Source organism: Lutjanus erythropterus, chromosome 22 (genome assembly GCF_056507025.1).
Source record: "Lutjanus erythropterus isolate fLutEry1 chromosome 22, fLutEry1.hap2, whole genome shotgun sequence".
NCBI classification, from domain to species: domain Eukaryota; kingdom Metazoa; phylum Chordata; class Actinopteri; order Lutjaniformes; family Lutjanidae; genus Lutjanus; species Lutjanus erythropterus.
In genome coordinates this window covers 14725476-14751448 of record NC_139338.1, presented here as the reverse complement: position 1 = coordinate 14751448, position 25973 = coordinate 14725476, and the positions used below count along the sequence as shown (strand labels likewise).

Here is a 25973-nt window from a genome sequence, read left to right as displayed (position 1 = left end):
GATTTCACATGCATATGTAATGCAAGGTTCTGCAGGTGGTGAGATTTGGGAATCATTTGTGAGCATGCATTTCATTTTTAGGAATTTATACTAAAATCTTAAGGAGACATGAAATGAAACCCCAATTATGTACCTTGTGTGAATGAATCACAATAAAACAGACCGTTAACAGAAATCATATTTACTACAACCTTTGGAGACATTTTAGTTTGTGCAAAGCTTTGTCTCAATGTCATCAAAATAACCTTTGTACAGGTTTTCCTGGGGAAGGGTATAGAATATAAAGTTTGAAAAGCAAAGTGAGAAAACACAATGAAAAGGAACCGAAGTGGCGTTTCTAGACAGTACAAATTTATACAAGAAATGTAGAACTGTAAATTTAGCAGCACCAGGTCATACATCTGACTGCTACAGTATTAAATTGACATAGCTGAAAATACAAAACAAAAACATCATGACCTAAAAAAGTGTGATCATGCCGAAGGACTCAATTCTCAACATCATTTTTATCAAAATGGGTTAAATAACGAAAACGATGGTGATGTGAGACTGGTGGCTTTTTAAGTAAGGACAACGTGTTTTTTTGACATTTGACAGAAAACCAACCTTTTAGAACATAATTATCATTTTTCAACAGAGAACTTGAAGGTAAAAATGGTCTGTTCAAAACTAACACTGTTCATCCCTACTTACAATGCAATACTGCATCCTCTCCATGTTAGAGTTGCTTCTTCAGGTTGCTGCGCTATTGAATCAGTTCAGTCCAGCAATCCAAAGCATATCCAACATATCCGTTGTGTGCAGCAGTCAATCATACCCTGCTCAGTCTCACAGAGAGCAGATCAGACCAATGTGTCAGTAAGACGAGCTGTGGTTAAGTCCTGTCTTTGAAAGTTTATGACCCGTCAGGGCTGTAGTTGGGGTGGTCGAGTCACAGACGGACGGTTCCGGCTGCCGAACGGCCTCGTCCAGCTCGGTGATGAAGTGCTTGAGGTCTTCCAAGCAACGTTCACGGATCTCCCCGAGGTTCTCCCTGAGGGGAACCTGCAGCTGCTTCTCCAGGTTGGGGTCTTTAGCTACCAGCATCTTTACCACCATGCCAAATGTCTCGCAGTCCTGACGGTACACCTGGAAGGTCGTGTTCGGAGTATGAGTAAAAAACACAACAAAAAAAGCATAGAGGCTGTTATAACTGAAACAAGTGGTCAATTAATCAATTAGTAGATCCAGTTTTGATGATCAATTAGTCATTTTTCAAGCAAAATGTCAAACATTTACTAGTTCCAGCTTTTTAAATGTAAAGCTTTATTGCTCGAGCTTTGGACAGTTAGTTGGAATAAAGAAGCAAGGACAAGGATTCAAGACAAAACGTGTCAGAGTTAGGAGGAAGAGGTCAAACCCTACAAGGCTCTTAACTGAGGAGATGAAAAGTTGTTTCCTTCCTGTTCTACCTGGCGCCTAGGTGTAAATATTCCAGCGTCACTGAGTCCAAGCTGATCATTCTGGTGTGAACACACATCATGCAGTGTCAAAAGATAAACACTTCTCCTCTTGAGTTTAATAGGGGCCTTTATGTAGGACAGGGTAGCCCGAGGGGCAATAAAACCCCACTTTAGTGGTGGCTCAGAGGCTTATAACAGGTGTTAGAGGGACAATGAGGAAGAGGTGCTGGTGTCTTGTTTGGGAGCTGCTATTTCACACCGGGCCTCAAATGTCTCATAAAACAATGGAGGGAAAGCCACTGCTGCCACATTAACTGGTTCGATTTGCAAAATACAAAAACAGAGATTTGCTTCTAACCCGTGATCCCTCACATGAGCTGCCAAATGAAATTCCAGAGGGGGAAAATATCAGTCACCTAATCTGATGGTAATATTTTTCACTTTCCATTTTCTAAAAGCTCCAAGCATCTTGTGAATGAATTCCCACACACAAGAATGTGAAACAAATCTTGCACCTCAACCTTGTTCTCAAGAACAGTTTTTCCTATCATAGCTTTAACAGTGTGCATCAGTGTCTAAGACACACTATAACAACACTTCATGCCATTCCGTGAGTACAGGCACCAGGATTTGAGAGACAAGTGGAGTAGAAACAACCCTTGGACAATGACAAGGGAACACAAAAAATCATAGCTGCCATTTTAAGTATGCAGACTTGTTTTTTTTTATGTATGAGCATTGTATGACCCTAAAAAATGTTTGTTGTGCTCAAACTGCACATTATCACGTGGCTGCAACAACCCACTTCCAATCTGGCCAGGGACCTTTGTTGCATCTCTCTCTACCTTGTTTCCCATCATCCCTCCACTATCGTTAGTCTAATTTAGGCATAAAATGCTCCTAAAACAAATAAATAAATAAAAACAGACATCACATATGAGGACTGTTTCTAACTGGACAGTCCAACGCTCTATTTCTATTTACAAATATGGCCAAGTCCGCACTGACAGACCTCTGGGACACACCTCAGTTTCTCTGAGGGACGCTGCTCTCTCCTCTCCATCTGTCCCTCCACTATTTCATGACACATTTCTTCCTCTAGTCGGTCTCTCTGTGCTTCGTTTTGTCTCATCCTCCATCTCTTCATCACTTCTCTTCCCTGACTAAGTGGATCTGAATTACCCCACTGATACTGCTACTCATTAAGTCGTGCATCAAGTCGTCACTGTTAGAGTCAAGCCTCCGTTCCGGAAGGCGGACACAAGGACACTTCCAATGACAAGGGTTGTGAGGGGATGTCTGTGTGTTTATATATGCGCCTATGGCTGTGTGTGTAAAATTAGGCCAGGCAAGGGTGAGTTTCAGTCATTCACCGGATACCAACAGCGGCTTCTGTGCTGCAGGGCGTTCAAACTCACAGGCTTATTTATAGCTTTTCACAATGTTCCTAGAACAGTGAGCGTGGTCCATGTAGAGGAGGGATCACAAATAAAGATCCGCTGTCAGACAGAGTTAATGTACTTGCAACGACAGATGGCATCTCTCCAAAATCTGCATTAAACAAAAATATTTCCACTGTTGCATAAAGGCTACACGATGATTGGAAATTAAGGACAGGAATGTATTTCTGGAAATTATACAAGGCAGAATAAATTACTGAAATGCTTTCTTAGTTGCCTCTAAGCATGGGTAGCAGTGCTCAGTACTTTGAAGGTAACTGAAATAATCCAGTACCAATGAAAATATTTATTGACTGAATTTCTACCTACTTTTCAACCAATTAAATAGCCCATGGAGAAAAAAATCTGCATGTTATCTCACATTAACTCTACCTGGTAGGTTAAATGGGTGCAAGTTCTGCAATGTTGCCAAGCAAATGAATTCCTGCAATATGACCATTTCTTTGTAAGTCATAACTATAATGTTAATTTCAGGGCATGTCTAGCATTACAAACACACACCAGGCACCAAGGGTTACACTGACTATACACAAAGCTCAACATCATCCCAGCCCGTGGGAATAGCCACATATTAACACAAATTCAACAAGATAACCTACAGGACAAACTTACACATCGAGTTTGAAGTCACGTCACACAAAGACTGTATCAATCACTGAGCCACCAAATTGTTTTAAAGTACAGTGTGTGATGAAAATAAATGCATAAAACGCTGAGGATTATTTCAAGACTGCTCCCATTCACATGATGGGTGTTGAATGAAGTAGAAAAAAGGTATCAAAAGAAGTTCTCTACTGGTATCGGTATCACTTTAAGAGTACTGGTACTAGTTAAGTATTGTTTAAACAGTACTCAGCCCTAGTTGGCCCCTTCTTTATAAACTTGTTCAAACAATATCAGTATTTTGTGGGCAGTAACCAGAATGTTTCATCTCTCTCTCTCTTAAGGTGACCTAAATCTAACATTAGGATAAATCAATTGACAGGAAATTTGTAGCGAACGTAAGGACACAAACAGTTTCAGGAAAGAGTAGTGATGTAAAATAAACACTCCACCTCCTCTGGGTGTTTCTATACATTCCCCCACGTACAATAAAGGTTCAAGTGGAAGCTGTTAAACAACAGTCAGACTAACAAATCTGTACAAAAGGAAAACTTTTGATAGCAGCTTGCTCTACTTTGCTAAATATAGCAACAATGCATTGTCCTTTTAATCTTCTTTATGTCCTGCGATCTCACTCAACAGCTGATAACTGATGACAGTGAATTTATTTATCAACTCCTCAGAGGAAGTATCCAATCAAGTGTGCTGACAACAACCTCTCTGAATATGGGGAAAGTCATTCCTAGATAACAATGTGCTGAAAATGTACTTCCTGTATTCAAACGCACTTCCTGAAGTCCCTCCCTTGTTATCCAATCAGGAAGGAAAGGACCAGTCCTCGACTTTTGGGGTGGGGTCGCCCCAGAACTGTCTCTGCTTCTGAAAACTTTAAACTTTATTTTCTATGGCCAGTTTAAACAGGATTAGGAGTGAGCGTGAGAGCATAGCCTGGCTTCAGAAGAGAAGAGTGGAAGAGTTGGGGCCTGAGTCCAGTTCTGCCATCTTTGTACCTAAAAAAAATACAGTCCCCACTGAGGCTGGAACTGTCTGGCCGTCTGTCCTGTAGCCAAATATATTTAGATTCCTCAACAAATGAAATAAAACTCCCTTTGTATCACAGCCTGGACTGTGAGGAGTAAAACTTAATACGCTTTATTGCCTCACATGCCTTGTCACTCACTATAACCAGTTAGTCTGTACTGCAGCCAAAGTCAACTTTGACAATGAGAACGGGGTTCAGGTTGGATTTCAGCGGACCAATTTCACTTAGCTACACAAACACACACTGAGGCGCTGGTATAACGCTGCCCAGCACGACGTCTGGCCGATGATGGAAAGTTCAGCTCGTGATCTGTGAAAAGTGTAGAGACAGTTGGTGAGCTTTGGAGGGGAGCTACTGAACTGGAGTGTGTTTGTATCCATGTATTTAGAAGAGATGGCTAGACCAGATTGGGAGGAGAAAGCCAAACATCTGGCTGACACTTGTCAAGTGGCTGAACGAACGCAAGTGGCTGCTACAACAGAAGCACTGGTGTGACGTCGCAGATCATATGTGAAAGTGACTTTGTTGTTTAAGACTGAAAAAGAGAGTCCAACCAGAGTGTTTCGGGGCAAGTTGTGGGCACAATGGGAAATGAATACCAGCCTCTATAAGTACTTATACATGCTCCACTTTGGCAGGTAACCTACCTTCATGTGAAAGCAATGATCTCGGGTTTTGATTGGTGTTTACAAAGGTTTTAAAGGGATTAAGTCAGGGTTTACCCTGGATGTTTTGAGAAAAAGGTGGCAAGAGCTAGAGAATGTGTATAGCATGTGCAGCTATATACAGACTGAGTGTGCACGTTCAGAATATCCAACATCTCAAGGAGCAATATGTAACAATTACATGTTTAAAAATGAGTACTGCAGTCCAAATAGCGAGTTGGAGAAATTTCAAAAGGACACTGTAGCTGTAGCATTGTCCAAGAGGCTGGTATCATGGTCATTTTATGATTTATTACAGAAAATGTATTAAAGATTTCTCCTTTAAGTAAAAAGAAAAAAGTATAAAAAAAAAAAACAAGATACAGTAAAATCCAATAACATGACATGTGCCCTATTCAGTGTCCAGTGTAGTTTAGAGTCACTGGGTCACAAAACATGGAAGCAACTGAGAAAAAAAAATTCTACTCCCCAAATATTTATGTAAAATAAATTAATAACTAAACAGCAATCCAAATACATGTTCTACATGAGACCCACTTGGTATTATTCTTTAATCATACTTCTCACTAATATACACATCAGCATGAAGGTGTTGAAAATAACGTTGTTTTTTTTGTCATTCAAATGATAACTTAATGACGGGAGTTTATGCAGCATTATTCCATCTCATCAGGACGAGACAGGATAAACAGGACATGTCTTGAAAAATAATGATTCAGAACTTAATACTGAATGATCTGTTAAGCAACAGTGCTAAAAAAATGGGGACTGATGTTCAATATGCAGTCCTGTTTACTTCTGTAACTTAACCTAACATGGCTTTCATTACAAACACTTATTTGTTTACCCAAGATTACCTTGAGCTCACAGAAACTGTAAATGCATCATTCCCTCGTTGACTCTACACTTGACTGCCATGCGTGTGTAACGTGTGTACACTTGGTAAATGTGCATCAAAGCAGTTGTTAATGAAAGTCACAATAGTTTTGAAATAACAAAAAGCCTTCAGGCCTACATTTTGGTCAGAATTTTCAACAAAGGTGGCAACCAGTGTTTTTTAGGGTAAACATCACAGACCTTTCTACTTCCATTCATCTTTTCTTTTTCTAAGACTTGCACGGGAAATAAGGGGAAAAAAACATTCAGCAAAAATGTTTTGATTTGATTGCTAAACTTCTATTTCTGACCTGCTTGTGACTGTGACATGAATAAGGGCTGACTTCACTTACATTCATGACTAATCAAGCCAGACAGAGCCAACACTGCCAAGTGACACACAGCCTTCATGCAAGCGAAGTGGAGATCTCAAAAGCCAGAGAAAGGGCAAAAAAGCTAAATCTAAAAAAATCAGCAATACTGGTGAGGAAACGTGAAATGTAATATCCCTGGACTACACTGTGCCATCTCGTTTTCATTTTCAACCATTTTACTCTTTCTAAACCTGAAGTTCAAAGCTTCATTAGAAGATTTTAGCAGGGGAGTTACACTGACAAAGGAAGGACAGCATAGCTGACAAGGCCATATCAAAATAACTAAAGGTTATTCTTGACATTTTGGGTCTTGGTTATCAAAATAAAATACTCAAACCTTTCATACTACCTGAAAATATAAAATAAAGTCAGACAATGGAGCTCAAATGAATGCAAGGAGACACAGATGGGGGAGAAAGAGACAGGCTATAAAACAGGCCAGAAGTTGCAGCGTCAGCAACAGTGTTATAGCATCCTATAGGCTCTGTGGTGCAGCTATATGTGAGAGCGCAGTGTGTGTGCTCCAGGGCAGAGCTGGCTCAGGTTTAATGGTCCCAGTAAAGCAGCGGTAGTGCTCACTGGTGCAGGAATGGCCTTCATTAGATAGCAGAGCTGGAACCTCAAGCCTCGGGTGGTTTCAGCTCTGTTTAAGTGGTCGGCCTCCCAATTTATTGTACGCACAAACCAATACCGTGTCTAGGGTGTACTTGTGTTCCTGCTTTCGTTTATACGTTTGTGTACATTATCCCCATGTGGAGGCCTATACTGTGTGTGTGTGTGTGTGTGTGTGTGTGTGCATTTATAAAGATGAACCAAACACTGAGGGAGAGTTCTGTTAAGCTGGTGCAGGGTTAATGAGCGGTTGTTGCAGTCAGGATGGGAGATTTACAAGAGCCACCAGGAAAATGATGATAAATCTGGCAGCCAGCTACTTTGGCAGATAATTATCCATCACTTAAATACTGTTCTGAAACTGATATCTGGCTGGCAAACTGGTGAATTTGAGGATGTACCCTCCACTGTGACTGGTCGACAGACAAGTTAATTTCCTGCCTTGTTAGGAACATAATAAGTGGCTGTTCCAGTAATGCCTGTCCAGTAAATTAATCCATGATGTGTGAGTCAGAGGAGTCAAGGCCACCATATGTACGGTAACGTTTGCCAAGGTTACAGCATGTGTCACACATGCATCAACTTGACATTTATAGAAAAGTCTTACAAATTTCCAACTTGTAATGAGAAGACTGTAAAGGCAGCGATTTTCCAAAAGCTACTGACACAATGCTCACTTATATATATTTTTCCTTTACAAATGCTACATGAATACCAATAAAGAATTCTAGATAAGATACGTGACCAAATCTAAAAACAACATATGTTAGCTGAGGTATTGAAACGTCATACATGTCAAAAATATGACATACATAAATCTCCAAAGGTCCAGGATTGTTTTTACGCTGCTCCTCGAGTTCTTGGTGTCTCAATGTGATATTTGAGAAGGATTTTTGACCATTTTTATGAATCCTTAACTAGTAAAAAACTGCAAAATTATGCACCAAATCTGTGGGTGCCTAGAGAAATTATAGATTATAGAAAAAAAAATTAATCAGAGTGCTAAGCTAAATATCAAATTCATCTTCAGGTACCCAGCTTTCAGACGATTTAACACCATGTGTGTAAATGGTGAGTTAAGTGAAGAATGTGTGAATGTAAACATGTCTGTGCTGGGATGAGTATGGACAGGTACCTTCTCTATCTCCTGGGCTTTGGCTGCGATGGCCAGGGCTCGTCGCTCTATGAAGGTGTCCGCAGACGTCTTTTGGCTCTCCTCCGCAACTGGAGCCACCAGCAGATCCTCTTTTTCTCCCTCTGGAGGATGGTTCTCATCCTGAAAGTAGAGGAGAAAAAGATGCGAGTCAGTCCTCTGAGGAAAACTCACTCCAGTCACAGCGTCAGAGAAATGAAAAGTTTGTAAAAAAAAAACAAACAAACAAAAAAAAACATGGCAGATAACCACAGAAGTGACGATTATAAACACATTAACAGATAAAAATAAAAGCGTACCACTACCGCTGTGTCAAATTTACAAAAATTACACAGTGCTAGAAATTGCATGATACAGAGAACTGGAAAGGATGTGAAAGGATGCAGGTCAGCAACTTCTAGCCCACAGATTAATGCTGTGACCTGACCTACTGACTGGATAACTTTGCTGTATATCTAAGCTTCATCTTCTCGCTCGCCTCATCAACCACATCTTTCCTTTAGCTTCTACAACTGGAAAGCCACAATATACACTGTGTGGATTTCCAGTTGTATCTACTACTAGTCCAGGAATATTGGATTTATAGGTACTACAGCACTATGACAGGAGACAGGGCTATGACACTGCACACAGATGTAGATCTTCACATTTAACACTGTTTTCATTACTAAGCAAATTGCGACTAAAACCTTTTTCTATGAAAATTGTTGTAATTGACATTTCATCTGTTTTTATATCTTGAGAATCGGAAGTCTGGCCAGACAAGCCATGATGAGCCATCTAATGGGTAGACTGGAAACTCTAGTACCCATAAGTATTACTGTGAAAGCCAGAAGAAAGAGCAAAAGGGGAGAAATGAGGCCAACTTGGATCACCGCTCAATTTCTTTTGCTCATTTCCTGATACTATTAGAGTTTGAAGGCCAGGGAGCAGAACTGCCCAGCCATGACTAAAGTCCACTCATACATTAAGGGAAACAGGCCAGGGACTAAGTCACATTAAATCTCTAGATGACTGAGGGAAGTAATTACAGGAGATGGTACATCGCAACGCCGAGTGTGGTCGAAAATAAAAAGCACAACTCATAAAGCATCATCCAATTATTCCCCCTTCCAATTCCCTCCCCGAAGCCATGCTCGGGAAAATGTGTACGAAAGATCGCGTTTGTCAGTCTTCTGCGTCCTTAAACTCTCTGGGAAAAAAAATATCCCTGTCTGACTCTTTCACTTCAACTCGATGGGCACAGCCCAACCTGGAAGGGATGTTACGCTATCAATACCGAGCTTGGCAGATAGATTTTATGCAAACTGGAATAAAATTAAATGTCACCCAGCAGGAAGCACGGGTAATCTCCTTTCAATGCAATATGAAAAATGAATTTAACAAAAGGTTTTGGGAGCTTAAGTATTTTTTCATCTTATTTTTCTGCTGGGGAAAAAAAAACATTTTATCTGGTGAACCATGAACTGACCTTTCAAGTTAAGACTGCTGTAGATTTAATTACAGTGTTTTCATGCAAGTAAGTATTAAAGTATCATACTGTTTATAGCGAGTGCTGATTTGTAAAACCTGTCCCTAGAAAGAAATTCAAACTGTAAAATAAAAACAAGGTAAACTGAGTATAGCAAGATAAAATAAAGCACACTTTTACACACATTACATTAAAGCTAAACACTAGACATCAGCACAGGTTTCTTGCTGAATTAACCAGTATTTGGTAGCTCTCGTGGTTTTTACCAAAATTAGCACGTACAACGCAGTTTTTTTAAAAAGAGGTAAACTTGCTGAAAATAGGAAATTGGCTCTTTTTCAATTACCAGTAGACAAGTTCGCTTAATAAGGTTAGGGTCCCTAAACCATGCAAAGAAAAAGTCAGAGGAGCATCAAAATTATTAAGATGCATCGTCTGGAAAACGTGACTGGCGCTGAAATTCCCGGACCCTTAAGAACATCACAATAATCGACCTGACCTTCAGAACTACGGAAGATAATTAACAGGTAATTAAAGCCCTGTGGGATACTCCGTTCGCTTGCATTTCTTTACCCTCTTTGTACCACCAGATCTCAGCAATTATCTTGGTTGGTAAAATGCTGTCAGATTGTAATTGACAGGAATTTGATGCCTTGTGCTGGGATAAAACATTTTGATAACCTTTGCGGCTCCAGGACACAGTCTCCCACCCACTAGCCCACCATTGGCTCGCAGCCAGAGCTGGAGCTGCTCTTTAGGTCCCCCTCTTTGGTCTCCTCTGTCTGGGATGGCTCCAGAAAGCCTGCGTGTGTGTTTGTTGAATCCCCACAGCAGGCAGCAGCTGGGGCCATAAGTGCAAGCTTTACTGGGGGCACAGCGCAAGCCTTTCATCTCGGCCAAGGTTACGGGTTTGTGCCCCCAGAACAGAAAACAACAATGCACCACAGGCTAGATCAAACATAGAGAAAAGCAGCAGTGTGCGGAGGGGTGGGGCACTTAGTAACTTTCATCACAGCAGTTGATTGGGTGGTAGTGGGTGGTTCCTGCAGAAATGCACATCAGGAGGAGAGAGAAGGGCTATGTTTGTATCTTGTAATTCCTGACATAAAGCAATGCACGGGTTCACAAAGACATCCAAGTGCCCACCATGCCAGTCGAAAGGACAATCCAGAGGGAACGTACAAATTACCTCCAGCGTGTTCAGAAAAAGATCTAAGGGCGGCTAATGAGATAAATAATAAGACTGCGAGGACGGTAAACTAGTGTTTTAAGACACAGTTTTATGGGGTTTTTGATCAAAGTGGATTTATGCACACCATGGGAATGTTAGGCTGTTTGCCTAAAATGAAACAGTCACTGACACAGGGCAGGACCAGTAACTTCAGAGGCAGTGTAGTAGAGAAAAAAAGGGGTTCAAAAGTTTTCGGATAAGCCAGCAAACTGCATCTTTTAATTCCATGTCATTTAAGGCTGGTCATTTTACTACCAAACATCAATTAAAATCATTGCCATAGGACCAATGAAAATGCAGATGGTAGTTAGTATCTAAGAACAAAATGCTTTCAGTTCAATTTTAAACTAGTTTATTTAGTTATTTCAAGAAAATAAATGTGATTGTTCATAATTCATAGCATCAGTGTATCCCCGCTTTGCTAGGTGTCTATTCACCATTAGCCTAATATTGACACTGAAATCAATATAATATCTAATGAATGAATTCACCGTTTGATAGATTTAAGGTAGATTTTAAGTTTAAAGTACCTTGACATTAGTAAATTGCAGCAATTCCACTGCAGTTAAAAGTTGCCACTGCAGTAACTGTGACTCTGCTAGACTCATTAGTTTTAGCAGGAGTTAACTGGGGTTTTCTCTGCATTATGACTGAACTTAGCAAGATTCTTTTATAGTTATGTGGAATAACAAACTGATTTATCAAGATGCCAGGTAAAAAAAAGTATTAATTTTCAATTACAGATAACAAAAATGTTGATGACTTTTTCTCCCCCAAGCTCATGAAGGTGTCATCAAATATCATGTTTTACCCACAACCCAAAGATCTTGAGTTTACTGTCACTGAGGACTAAAGAAACCAGAAAATATTCTCATTTTGAGATAAATTATCAATCAAAATGATTAACTGACTATCAAAATATCTGGCAATAATTTAATAGACAACTAATAAATTCAGTGACTAATCCTTGTAGCTCTAGTTAGCTGTCCCTTTTTAACAGAATAAAATGGCAGCTTCTAAGCCACAAAGCCAGAGTGTGGTTACGAACAGCATATAAAATACCAAAAAGCCCTACTACTACGAATATGTAGTTATTGTGTGTTGGTTTTGTTGCGCAGAGTTAGCTGACACACTTATCCAGGGTGGAACCTGGTAAATGAGAGGGTTTTCATGGCTTTGTTTTCCTGAATGACATGATAGCTGGTGATACATTTTTTTAATTTACTATTTAGAAGCTGAAACTCTGACCTCAGTTCCAAGTCATAATTATGACAAGGAAACAAAGCTGTAATATATCCAACTTGGCACTTAAGGACTCATATAAACATTATAACTTTTAGCCATCACTTATGACCCACTAAATGTGTGTCTCAATGTCTGCATCTGCAGGAACTCTGCCCTCTTTTTTTTTTCTTTTCTTTTTTCTCTCATTTTTAGCTGTTTTCAGATGCTCTACCACCCCAGAACGCAGGTATCTGATGTGCTGGGAATGGGACCATCTCAAATGTCTTGCTGGTGCATTTATGAACAGCTCAGACAAATCGTACTGATTATACCTTTAGTAATCCAAAAGTGTCTGAAAACCAAGCAAACGTTGATGCCTCACAACAACCAAAGTCTGTCATTCAGTGAAATTAAACCCAAATGTAATACATATATTGTAATTTTGTCAATGCAAGCTTCACACAACCACCTCTGTAACTATATAACACTGTTGAATTGTTAAACTACATAGTCAAAAATCATTAACACAGGATTCTTTCCCCATCTCCCATCCTCATTTCATCAAGGCTTTCCACTGACCCTTAATGTTACGCATCGATTTCTCACAGGCACAAGACTACTGACCTGCGACATCTGCGAGATTGTCACAGCTGCCAAACACAGTCAGTCATATAATTTAACACAGAAAGGAAATGATTGTTCATTGTAAACGGTCTAAACACACCCCAGCGAGTTCCACAGGGACTTCTCCTGGCTTTGCGGTTAAGATCCTCTGATAAAGCCACAACTTGGGCTACCGAGTTAGCCTCTTCACTTCTGGGTGGCCGTAGCCAGAGGCATTACGCCTAATCACATCTGATTGTATTTACACTCCCCTGCGCAGTTGGAAATGGATGATATCAGCAAAACGAGCTATTATTTGCTAAACAGGCAGGAGATATCTACATTCAATACTTACTCAAAACAGTTAAAAAGTATTTTTTAAAAACAAGAGCACTTAAAGGGAGGATGGCTCGTACTTTGGTCGACACTTGAGCCCTTTTCCCTACACCATTACAAGTTCTTGTGATTGAAGTCTGCTTACAACACAGGTAAACAAAGCGCAGGCCCAATGGCTTTTATGCTCTGCATGAGGGCCACTTTAAAACCCATTAACATACTTCAATGGGACTAAACACTTATTAGACGGATGGAATTTAAGAAGTTCCAGATGCGTCCTGCCATACAGTGACAAAGTACACCATATATAATGAATAGAACAGTCCACAGTACATTTGGGAATGAACTGCCGTTTTTATAATGTTAAAACAAATAACTTATATTTATGAAAAGAAGCAAAGACTTGTGTTATGTTCTTGTTTCTTCAAGTGAACATAAAGAAAAATTTAAGCACACAAAGCATTGCACTTCAACAATTAGTGTTGTGTTGTTGAAAGAAAAGGTGACATAACACAGTAGTAAAAGAGCCCTGCTCCAAACAATTTTTTTTTTATCAGTTTAAACACTAAATATCTTGTACCATATTTTTTTAGAATTGTGGTTCGCGCTTGTTTCATCTATTTGAGCTCACCTTGTTCGAGGTTGCGCTGTGTGGGGAGCCTTCTCTTGATAGACCAGGAATTTTGTCTGGAGAAATAAGAAGGGACAAAAAGAGTTTGACACGGTGAGGGCCAAAGTAACATGATATGGAATAAGACCGTGATAAACTAGGGAAAGGAGCGGCGGAACAGCGGGAAGCAGGGATTCAATGGAAAAAAAAAGACAATTAGTATGTCTGGAAAGTAAGTAAGGATGTGTTTATGGTAATCAGGGCTCTGTAAAAGGCGGTGATGTTTGGTTCCAGGATCCAGACAGGTACCTAGGCTAGAACATCTGGAACAATCAAGAAACAGATGGGTGGGTGGATTCACTGCAACGTACATTTCTCTCTTGTTCAGACTCCCACTCATTAATCGGACACTACCTCCTCTTTCACTTTCTATTTGTTCTCCCGCTGACTTTCCTCAAAGCTTCGTGGCCGACTGACCAAATCTACCAAAAATATATGAACTCTGAGGAGCTAGCTATGAAACAAAAACACCCCGATGTAGAGGCCTCAGCTTCAGGAATATCCATCAGACATCCTATACCCTTTCCCTGTTCTTCCACACACGACTTGGTGGCATTTTTATGAGGCCTGACAAAGTGGCAGACAGAGCAGGGAGGACGGCTGGCTGCGGGACACATTAGAAACGCTCTCCGTCTCTCTCAGGTTACCCAGACTGGGAATAGGTTAAGTTTAATGATTGTACCCTTTGTACATTTCCGAAACAAATCTTCTGCATGTCAGCTCATCTTGCTTTCATTCTTGGGGAAAAAATAATTCAATTAAATAATACAGATTACACCATGTACAGTCTAAGGTAGGTGTACTGCTCAAATTGTCTATGGTCTAATTCCTCAGCAAACAATATTTGAAGAGTCAAAAAGCACTGCATTTCAACTTTTTCTGCCCTGTCTACAACAACTAGACTGAACTGTACTTACCAGTCATCTTGATCTGAGAATAAGTCTCTTCATACCCTGTAAGAAGACCAAACCGTAACGTCACTGGCTGTGTACATAGTAACTAGGCCTTCTTATCTTACAGCAATCTAGCAAGCACACTCACTGCCCTGATGCTTCACTAAAAATATGATAATTCATTAATGCCATTTTCGGCTTTCAGGGGTTACGATCATGCTTTTCTAATGTTCTGAACACATTACCACATTTTTTTTTTGGTCATGTAAATACGATTGTTGTTATTCTGAGGTCCACTAAGCTCATTTCAAGAATAAAAAGCACCAATCAAAATGGAGCTTTAAGAAGAAAGATGGCCAGCGGACCTAAGCAACACTGCACTGCTTGTGGAAACGGGGAGTTTGGGAGGCTGAGATCTACAAACAACTTGCAAACAACATGCAGTAAACAAGGAGATACTTCAGCACTTTCTCGTAGTTGAGCCTGACCCATGTATGAGTCAGCAAATATTTGATATATTATTTGATACATTGGTTGCCTACTAAGAAATTAATTGCCAACTATTTTAAGAATAATTTAATCAGTTTGAGTAGCTTTTTTCTTTTTTGGGGAAAAAAAAAATCTGATTGCAGCTTCTTTAATGTGAATGAAATATCCTGCCTTCGTTACATAAATTTGTCACCAGTGTTTGATAACAACATTTGATCCAAATTTCTTTTACTCCCTAATATCGGTATCTGCGTCAATCTGTCTGGCTCTAATAAAAATATTTAATATTGACTGAGAATTTTCACATTTCATTAATCTGATAGGCAGCAACTATGTGCCCATATTCCTACATATAAACCCATTGTCATACAGTTTTGATAAAGACCAGAAAATTTCAAAGTTTCTGCACATTGTCTGTTCTGGAAATGACAGTTTTGGGAAGGATAACTGGACAAATTTAGATGTGATTAACACAGAATCACATCTAAATTGAAAATAAAATGGGGCACCAGAAGAGCCCCATATTATATTATTATATGGTACACACCATATTAAACTGTCCCTCTTTTTTCATTTCCATTGTTTCTTAGTCTGTCAGTTACATTCTTGATTAATTGATTACTTGTCTGGTCTGTAAAATAACAAAATATGGCGACAGATTTCAATCAGTGTCTCCAAAAGTCCAAGATGACAACTTGGGCTACCAACAAATAGTCAAATAGTTGGCAATTGATATAATAGTTGGTAACTAACTGAATATTTGTTGCAGCTCTACTCCAAAACACCCCACCCCCAAAATATCTCATTTCATTCACTCACATTTACAGTTAGCAGTGTAGGAACTATATAAAGTGCTAACATACCTCCACAACAGGTTATAGAAATAGTTTATATAAAAGGAACTCATTGCTGCAAAATCACCATTAGGTATCAACTTATACAAGCACCTAACAAGTAAAATTCAAGATGCAATTTACCTCAGACTTGGGTGACAGAGGTTTATGGTCAAATATGACAACTGAGTTTATTATGTTCAATAATTCTGATTGTTTTTAAATTGGATTCTGTGGGTTATATTTAATACATTTCAATATAGTCTATGGGTCAAAATTTAATTCATTCTGTGCTTCATCCTTGCATCCTTCTCCAGATTTTGAGGCAGACATCCTTGTGGAGTGCAGAGGGCCCCAGCATTCCCTTTGAACATTTCTCCTGACATGACAAGGATGCAAGGAGACGTGTGCGGAACAACAAATCAGCTCACTGTCATCCAAGTCCGAGCTTGTTGGCGTGGCTCAATGTACAGACCCAAAGTGTCATGTCCACTCTGTTGAGGAAAGAGCGCCCCCCAGAGGTGCTCAGAAACACCTGCGTGACCATCGGGACCGTCCAAACCTGAAAAGCCAGTCAGCCAGATTATCAGTCATGGAGAGGACAGTGAAGTAAAAGAGGAAAAAGAGGAGGTTGTGAAAATGAATGAACATTTCGTCCTGAATGTAAAACTTATTTATCAAGTGAGGTCTAACTCGTCTTTCAACATGACCTTGATTATTATTGAATGAAGTGCTGCTTTTCAAATGTTGTTTGACTCAGTCTTTTTCATGAGTTACATCCAATAAATGAGTCATGATTAAAACTGCAGGTGTAGGCAGCGACTATAAATGCTCTGCTTCGTTTTGGTAGTTTTGCCAGTTTGTATATGAGCAGGTTTCGTCAGCCTCTACTGCATTTTAATCTGTATACTTGAGGATGTGTCAACTCCAACAACAAATTTCATTTCAAGTGCCAACACCAATTCAAAAAAAGTTGGGACACTGTGTAAAAAGTCAAAACAGAATGTGGTGATTTGCCAGTCCATTGACTTATATTCAGTTGAATCCAGTACAAAGATGATACTTAATGTTTGAGCTGATAAACTTTGTCTTTTGTAAATATGCACTCATTCTGAATTTGATGCCCGCTACACATTCCAAAGAAGTTGGGAAAGGGGCACGATTACCACTGTGTTACATCACCTTTTCTTTAAATAGCACCCAGTAAGAGGTCGGGAACTGGGGATGTGCTGTCTTTACAGATGACAACTTTCCCAGTCTTTTGTTGCCCTGTCCCAGGTGTCAAATACAGAATGACTGTATATATACAAAAACTATAAAGTCAAGTAGTTCAAACATTATATTTATCTGATCTCTGTACTGTATTCTATTGAATACAAGTTGAAAAGAATAAGCAAATTATAGTATTCTGCTTTTATTTACCTTTTGTGCCAGGATGGATGTAAAATGCATGAGGGAAGGGGAATCTCTAAGGTCTACGTACTCTTGCCTGGCAGTGAGGGAAATGGCAGGCTCTTGGCTCTGTCTGGTGAGTAGCCTCTGCTGCTGACGCTGGAACCGGAGCGACTGTGGGGAGAGCGAGCCACCTCGCGTCGCACAGGGGAACGCTCTCTGAGTGGAGGGAATGGGGTTGCCTTTCTCCTGTAGTGGTCTCTGTCCTCCCTGGAAAAACAGAGGAAAATGTGTGGGCTGTCATCATCAAAAAGAATTGTAGGAGTGACAAATTGGCTCCTCTTCTTTATCTGACAAAACCAATATCTGCCTTTCAGACAACCTAAACAAATACTTAGAACTTTTCTTTTTTGTGCCAACACAGCCCAACACTGCCATCTAGCAGTGTGAGGGCCACTGTGCAGAACTACCACGCAACTGTGAATACATTTTTGTGAAAATCTATAGCATCTTACAACAAGAGTGACACTCAATAATTATAATGGCATGAAGCGAGTGATGACAAAAACAACAAACAAGAGCAAAAGATTAAACAGAGTATAAAAAAAGATGTAAAATAACATTCAAACAATCCATCTTACATATGTTGTAACAATGTATAAATGAGGTCTAAACATATGGAGGTTTTAATTCCTATACTTTTTCCGAAGTCAATCATAAGTGTGCATTTGCTTGTACCCTCTATCCAGGTTGAGGATGGCTTGCACTAGTTTGTCCTCCCCGCTCTCTGGGAGTGATCTGGGTGCTGGGTAGATGCCTTGGCTTCGCACGCTATGAGGAGGTGGTGCACGGGCGCTGAGGGAGTAAAACACACAAATGTGTGGTCAGCTGCAGATACATAACGCACACAAACACACTGTATAAGCTGGCAGCAAGTTTTGCATGCTCCAGTTGTATTCAACTTTATGGAGAAATCCTTAAAATACCAGCATTAGGAGGGTGAGGTACTCAGATGCTTCACTGGAATGTGAACCAGTTTTAATTTATGCTTCCAAATAACAAAGCTCTCTTAAAAAAGGAAAGTTAAACAAAAATATCTACATGCACTGTGCACATTTAATCCATTTTTTCTTTTTACTAATCCTTGTATCGCTTTTAACTGCCCCTTTCTCTAACTCCCCAGCACCTCTCAAGTGACCTCTGACCTCTACCCAACCCAAACCCACCAATCAACAGGCTGGAAGTGACCTCAGTGCCCTTTCACAACTCCAAATGTTTGTTTGGATTGAAAGCCTTTGTTTCCCTGTCTGCTTGCTAAGTGGTGAATCTAATCAGTATAATTTGTTTGACCTTCTCTCCTGATTTTGCAAAGAAACGGTCCATTTTTAAGACTGAAGGGATTTCAGCTGACATCAATTAATTTTTCACATGATACTGAACTACAACAAAGACTGCAGAAGATCTGGTGTCATTCTAAGTCGTGTTATCTTATTTCACATCTTTGTTGTTTTATCCAGCTGAGTGAACTTCAACCGACCGTTGAATATAAATCATTCATTTTGGCATCATCAAACAGCACAGGTGTGACCTGAAAACCTAATCATCGTTCTCAATAACCAAGAACAAAGAGCATTTCCAACCCTGCAAGAGCACTAGCTTTAGTGTAGAACATCAGGGGATTTTTTTTTCTCTAAGACAGGGGTTCAACATTTTGTAACTTAAAACACACTTCTGATTAATGCCCACCCCTTCTTCTTCAGAAATATTCTATTCCCTTCCCGACATAGGGAACATTAAGTAAAAGTGCTGAAACACATTTGTCTCTGATGATGAGTCATGATTGGCCCGGTGATACTGAAAAGCAACTGTTCACTGACGTTACGCATTTTAATTTTAAATTCTTGCACCATTTGACAACACTGCCTCTGTGACCCACTAGATTCTCTTTGGCTTTGCCCATTAACTGTAGCATATGTTTACTGAAATGACTGAAATGAGTGGGACTCGAGAGGGTTCTAACTGAATACTGTAAACCTGTAAAACAAATTCTGTCACCTCAACTTTTGCAACCCAATCTGCAGCCTAAATACAGACACTGTTCAGCTAAGAAGTGTAACTGGACTGAAGAGTCATCCAAGCTATAAAAGTGTGGGGCCCAGTGACCACTGAGACCACGAGAAATGTGCATCGGGTGAGACGGGCCAACATGGGTAAGAGCAGACCATGATTTATGATAACTGCTATTTAAATAAACATTTCAAACACATACTGAAAACGATGGCCCAGTCCTGGAGACTCCACCCCCCACTGACCTGACCAGAGGAATTAAACACAGAGGACTTGTTCACATAGAAAAAATGCATAATGCATAGAAAAACACTGTCCCCTGCTGTCCGTAACAATAACATTCAATACTAACAAGTGATTTTAGGTATTAAGGACAGCTTGGTAGACATGATTTGTTTTATGGACAAAGAAAAATTAGCTCCTTTAAGACAAACAGAAGCAGTTTACCCAAACTCCAACGGCCGTCCTGTGTGTGGGTCTTCCCTCGGTCCTCTGTAGGGATACTCCTCCTATACAGTAATGAAAATGTGTTTAGGTTAAGTCTTTGGAAGTTCCTAATACATTTTTGTATCGTCTCCACTGCACATTTTTTTAATATATCGATACATTTGGTCTAATTTGTTTATATGTATACAATAAGCTATAAATAAAATGTTAGTTTTATGTTGTTTATAATCTCACCCTCCTTGAAGGTGGACCAGCTCTGCGTTCACCAGGGAAATGAAGGTTGTCGCTATGGTAACCCCTCTGATCTTCATGGTAACTTCGTGGGCCTCCTCCATTTGGGTAAAAGCGCGGACCTCCTTCGTATTCATAACCTCCGCGGCCGTAGTCCTCCTCTGGCCTGCCAAAGGGGGCCCTTCTCTCCACTGCTCCAGCTGCCCGTGGGTAGGGACCCTATCAGGATGTGTACATTTTATGACTTTACATATTCTGCTAAATTTGTTTTTTAAAAACTTGTTGATGGGTGAATTTTATTTAGTTATTAACTGCTTAAATATGTCCGCCTGCATTCCACAAGCATTTTTGACACGGTAGACTTCATTTACTGTACACTGTTTAATGGATGATTGTGACAACACCAGAAACATGCACACTCACCAGTCTCTCTGTTAAAAAACGTTCATCATAAGCCTCTCGTATACTCCTCTCTCTCCTGTACGTCACTGTAATAAGCAAACATACTGTATATGTAATTGTGCAAGGGTGGTTCCACAAAATAAATAATGACAATGAGTCTGTTTTCATTGTTAACATCTTTGTTCAGGTAAAGTTCTGCCAGCTTCTATGGGCAGCAATATTCCAGTGAAACACATCATCACCAGATCTTTACAAACACAGAATTACAGTACACTGCAGTGATCTACAAATCAAGAAAAGAGAAAATGTCTGCTTGGTACAGATCACAAGTGTCACCTTATCATGATCTTATTTTATTTTTTTCAGTGAAAATGAAAGTGATGCAAAAATGATCATTGATCAATGATCAATATGTCGAAATAATGGCAATATGATTCTTTTTACCCTATAAAGCAGTCCTGTTCTGAATATATAAATACTCAATCTTGTTACAATTCTTGAGATGTTTTGTGATTTATGATCCTGATTTAAAATTTTCAATCTATTTAGGCAGTAATTTGGTGTTTTAAAAAAATGTGTTTAATGAATGTACTTACTTTTGGACTCAAGGACTTCTGCGAATCGGGGTGATGGAGACACAGTAAGATCTTCAACACAGTCTGAAGAAAGATAAGAAGGGACCTGTATTAATTTTTCAACCAACTGTTTGGTAAAGAGCTTTTATAGTCAAGAGAGCCCATAAAAGACAAAAAGAGACGTATCTTTTTTCAGTTACATGGAAAATAATCAACAGTTTTAATTTGCATCAAAGCTCAAGATAAGACAGACTACACTGCGTGAAAATGGGATGTGATCCAGCAACTGAGCCGAGGTTTCTTTCTGCAGAATAGACTCACACACTATTTTCAACCCAGCGCTAGTTTGAAAAGTTACCAGCTACAAAAATCTTTGTTATATATATACTATATATATTATGATATGTTATGTGATGGTGCTTTGCACTACTGAAGGTCCATGTAGAGCGGACAGCTATCATTGCTAGTTAGCTAACAAACATCCGCACGTTTTATTTCATCTCAGAGCAACTAAACTCAGCGCTGCTGACACGCAAAAATGACAAATAATTATTTAGGGCGATGTGTGGCGTCTTATAGATGCACATGTGTTAAACAGCCCACAATAAAGGCAGTTTAATCCACAGAAATTAGCAAAACAATCTTACCTTCCTCTGCGTTTAGTTAGCCTAGCTTTCCCCTAGCTATATGGGCAGCGGCAGTTTTATTGGAGGAGGACTACGCCACGTCATCAGAGTGCGACGTAACGACATGGCGTGTGTTTTTATTTGCTAAACATTAGCTGCTTGCACATACACACAGTTCTTTAAGTTTAAACACATTTTTGTATCATTCAAACGGCGGACGCTGTGTTGGTAAGTAATCTGATTAATGTACTCAGCTGCTTGAAGTAATGTTAAAATGTATCGCTACATTCATAAGTTACTAAGCTAGCTAAGTTGCTAGTTGTGTATTAAGCATTTCTATAATCATTATTTGGCTGTTTTATTTTGTTTTATAGTATATAATATTATAGTCAGAATTCATCCATTAGCTAAAGAAACTCATTTCAAATTAATTAATGATTAGCCTTTATTATTTTTGAAAATATTGTTTGTTCGGAGCATATTTACTCCGCTTGCTGTCACTTCCGACTGTTTTGGAAATAAATGGAAGATTATTCAAATAAATAAATAAAATACATGTGTTGTATTAAAATCCCATGTGGATGTAACGTATGGACTGGTAATGAAAGAGATACGCAGTTCTCATATTGGCAAAATATTCTATACACAACACCACATTTATGAAAACCTCATCTGTTTTCGATGCCTTTCAAAGAGTTTTGACTTCATTGTAAGTCCCTGAAATTCATGAATTAAAAGCTGCAAAGGAACAGCTACAGTGCGTACAGTGTGGTGGATACGGTTTTGTGTTTTGTGTCTTGTTTTTTGTGTTGTTTGTCTACTCAGCACAGGCTGAGGTCATAGCTGACTTGCCTTTTTTGTCTGTAATTTTATTGTTCAATAAATCACAAAAAATATTTTGTTTCACAGTGCGTTGCATGTGTTCAGTATGAGCGGGGGTTTGGCACCGAGCAAAAGCACTGTGTATGTGGCCAACCTGCCGTTCTCCCTTACCAACAATGACCTACACAAGGTAAGTTAGTACATACAATTGTTTGTCAAAGTGTTTATCAGTGGTATGAAAAGTTAACAATGCCAAGCACCTTCCTTACTGATACAGATCACTGTCTCATTTCAGCTGTTCACCAAATATGGAAAAGTTGTAAAGTAAGAAAATGTTGTTATAATTCATTGTTTGATTATTTATGTCTTACAGCAATATGTGAGAAAACACATAACCAACAACAATCAGTCACAGACTCTGAATACTTGACAGTAGTAAAGAAATTATTACGACAAGTTTAGGTATAAGTACTAATCTTTTTCATACTTATTTCAGGGTTACAATTGTTAAGGATAAACAAACTCGTCAGAGTAAAGGGGTGGCGTTTGTTCTGTTCCTGGACAGAGAATCTGCTCATAACTGTGCAAGAGCAGTAAACAATAAACAGGTGAGTCTATTTCACATTAAGACCTTTAACTTTTACATATTGCATCCCACTGAGTATAAGCTGGAGTCAGTGATGCTTCTTTATTGGATATAAGAGTTACAGAAGTGTTTGTCTTCCAGTTGTTTGGCAGAACAGTGAAGGCGAGCATTGCCATAGACAACGGGCGAGCAACTGAATTTATAAGGAGACGGAACTACACAGACAAGACTAAATGTTATGAATGTGGGGTCAGTGCATATTTCACATTGTCCTTTAAAATTGTTGAAATTGTGATTTTATTTTAAATTACAAAATTCCAATTGCCAGTATAATCTGTTTTCTTTCCTTTGAATGTTATCACACCCCAGGATACAGGGCATCTGAGCTACGCATGCCCCAAAAACCTTCTGGGAGAGAGGGAACCTCCAAAGAAGAAAGAAAAGAAAAAGAAGAGAAAGGCTCAACAACCTGAGCATGTGTAAGTATAAATACCTAATATTGTACTAATCTCAAAAACAGAATGCAATGTTTTGCAAATCCTGTTTGACCTATATTTGATTAATTACAGTACAAAGAGATGATATTTAATGCTCAAACTGATAAACTCTGTTTTTTGTAAATATACACTCATGCTTAATTTGATGCCTGCACCATGTTCCAAAAAAAGTTGGGACAGAGGCACGAAAAGACTTGGAAAGTTGTAGTAACACCTGTTCGGAATATTTCAAAGGTAAACTGGCTAATTCGTAGCGTAAGGTCCACCACTTTGTCAAAAACTGCATGGGCAAATAGTCCAGTTTAAGAAAAATCTTTCTCAGTGCACAGATGCAGGGACTTTAGGGATTTCAACAACACAAATCCATAATATCATTAGAAGATACAGAGAATCTGGAGAAATCTCTGCATGTGAGGGGCCAGACTGAAAACTAACATTGAATGCCCGTGACAACTTCAAATTGGTTTTAGAAATCATGGGCGTTGTGTGCTCTGGCTATAAGAGAAAGGTACCATCCAGATTATCACCAACACAAAGTTTGTGCAAATAGGATTTTGCAAATCATTGCATTTTGTTTTTAATGTACATTTTATGCAGTATCCTAACTTTTATGAAATAAGGGTTTGTAATTCCTACATCTTTTCCCTTACAGTGAAGAAGAAGAAAGTGAAGAAGAGGGAGAGGATCCATCTTTAGATAGTCTGAGTCAAGCCATAGCTTTTCAGGTGAGTGTGTAGATATTGACAACTAAACAGTCAGTGTAGACATTTTATTTACTGAAAGTTTGTACCCTTTTGTGTGTCCCTGTGACCTGAACATTACCTGCAACATCTCTACTGAAGTGCATCTTCTGGTTTACAGCCTCAAAAAACAGAAGACAGAAGAGCAAATAACCGCTGTTTGTGTTTGAGGCTAGAGGAACTGGCCATTCTGCATTTACTTTATTAACTTTTAGCCTTCTCATGTTTTCTCTCTTTTGTATCAATCCAGCAAGCCCGCATGGAGGAAGAGGAGTCACAGAGGAAACAGGCGCTTTTGTCTCAAGAGGACGGCGGTCACGCTTCAACATCCTCAGACTCAAAGAAACCAAGGATCAAAAAGAGCGCATACTTCAGTGACGAGGAGGAGCTCAGTGACTAATAACACACAGTTTGGACATTATCAAAAAGCTGTTGTCAAGGATCATTGTAAGTTATATTGTATTATAGTAGGGATGTTTAAAACACACTTCCATTTACACTGAAAAAGCTGGCTTTTTTCTTCTTGTACATAGAACTGAGTATTTTTTATGTTTCTAGAAATACAGTGTAATTGTTCTTGGTTCAATTGACATCGAAAAACATCAGACACACACAATTAGTCAATAAAACCTTGTTTCTTAATGAACATTAACTACAGAAGAAGTTATTTACTACACTGTAAAAAAAAAAAAAAGCTGAGAAAACTCTGAATTTCAAGGCAACTGTCCTCAGGAAAATGTAAATTTTAATGAAACCCTTAAGTATTAACTTAGTATTAACTATGAAACGAAATAGCATTTCAAATGTTTTTTTGTTTCTAAAACTCAGATTCAGATTTATCTAAAAGAAGAAATTATCTAAATTAAAGTTTAAACTAGTTTGAGTGTCACTCAAACCTAAAAGAAGTTTGTGAAGACAGTTGCCTTGAAATTATGGGTTTGTTCACCAAGTGAGTCGGTTTGCATATGGTTATGTATTTTGTTTGTGTGTTTTGATAAAACAAAAAAATAAAGGTGCCTAATATACCGGAAAATAAGTATGCATTTGCATCTATTCTACTTGATACGTTGCCAGAAAGGATTAAATGATTATAAACATTGGACTGAGCGATCCTGAACCCCAGACAGCGAATATAAACCCCAAATATTGCAGCAGCTAAAATGCTGTCTGGGGTTCCCGTGCGGCACAGTCACAATCGTCGGGAGATAATGGAGAATCCAGTTGGTTGTCCTTGATATGAAAATGCTCGGGGGGGCAGCCCCAGCCTCCGAAAACCAGCATGTTAGATTAAATTCACGGTACAGTGGTTCGCTTGGAAATGTGTTTTTTTGATGCTGGCTTGCGTCAGCACGCAAATAAAGCGAGGGATTCCCCGATGTTTTTATATGCGCCTGTTATCTGAAGTGCTGCGGCATTTCTGCAGACTGCGAGTCACATGCGGAGGAGGTGCAGGGATATGAGAGGATTCCCAGACAGTACAGTGAGCTGATATGAGCGGGAGTCGTGTTAACATATTACTGTAGAGGCAACATTATCTATGGCTGTAGCTGCATTCACGTGCTGTCAGAAATTAGAAAACTAGAGGGTTCATAACGAGAATAAAGAGATAAC

At 39.3% G+C, this 25973-nt stretch overlaps 2 protein-coding genes across 2 annotated transcripts; one reads left to right on the top strand and one right to left on the bottom strand.

Moving 5' to 3' along the window:
* Positions 1-165: 165 nt before the first annotated feature.
* pphln1 (periphilin 1) lies at positions 166-21193 on the bottom strand. The gene is made up of 11 exons (XM_084711447.1): positions 21113-21193; positions 20538-20602; positions 20118-20333; positions 19884-19945; positions 18108-18224; positions 17461-17639; positions 16453-16539; positions 14680-14715; positions 13724-13779; positions 8210-8350; positions 166-1128 (listed from the first exon to the last, which is right to left on the bottom strand). Coding segments are annotated over exons 1-11 (1233 nt in total). The 5' UTR covers positions 21114-21193; the 3' UTR covers positions 166-855.
* A 615-nt stretch (positions 21194-21808) lies between these two features.
* zcrb1 (zinc finger CCHC-type and RNA binding motif 1) lies at positions 21809-25008 on the top strand. The gene is made up of 8 exons (XM_084711446.1): positions 21809-21945; positions 22627-22729; positions 22835-22863; positions 23036-23147; positions 23267-23374; positions 23495-23604; positions 24275-24347; positions 24613-25008. The coding sequence occupies exons 2-8, from the start codon at positions 22646-22648 to the stop codon at positions 24760-24762; spliced, it is 666 nt and encodes a 221-aa protein (XP_084567572.1). The 5' UTR covers positions 21809-21945; positions 22627-22645; the 3' UTR covers positions 24763-25008.
* The last annotated feature ends 965 nt before the right edge of the window (positions 25009-25973 follow it).

Coding starts and splice junctions, on each gene's coding strand:
- zcrb1 (XM_084711446.1), top strand. CDS start 22,646: ATGAGCGGGGGTTTGGCACCGAGCAAAAGCACTGTGTATGTGGCCAAC. Junction 22,730..22,834: donor CCAACAATGACCTACACAAG/GTAAGTTAGTAC, acceptor GTCTCATTTCAG/CTGTTCACCAAATATGGAAA. Junction 23,605..24,274: donor GCTCAACAACCTGAGCATGT/GTAAGTATAAAT, acceptor TTTCCCTTACAG/TGAAGAAGAAGAAAGTGAAG.
- pphln1 (XM_084711447.1), bottom strand. Junction 20,334..20,537: donor GTTTTTTAACAGAGAGACTG/GTGAGTGTGCAT, acceptor ACATCCTGATAG/GGTCCCTACCCACGGGCAGC. Junction 18,225..19,883: donor GGACGGCCGTTGGAGTTTGG/GTAAACTGCTTC, acceptor TTACTCCCTCAG/CGCCCGTGCACCACCTCCTC.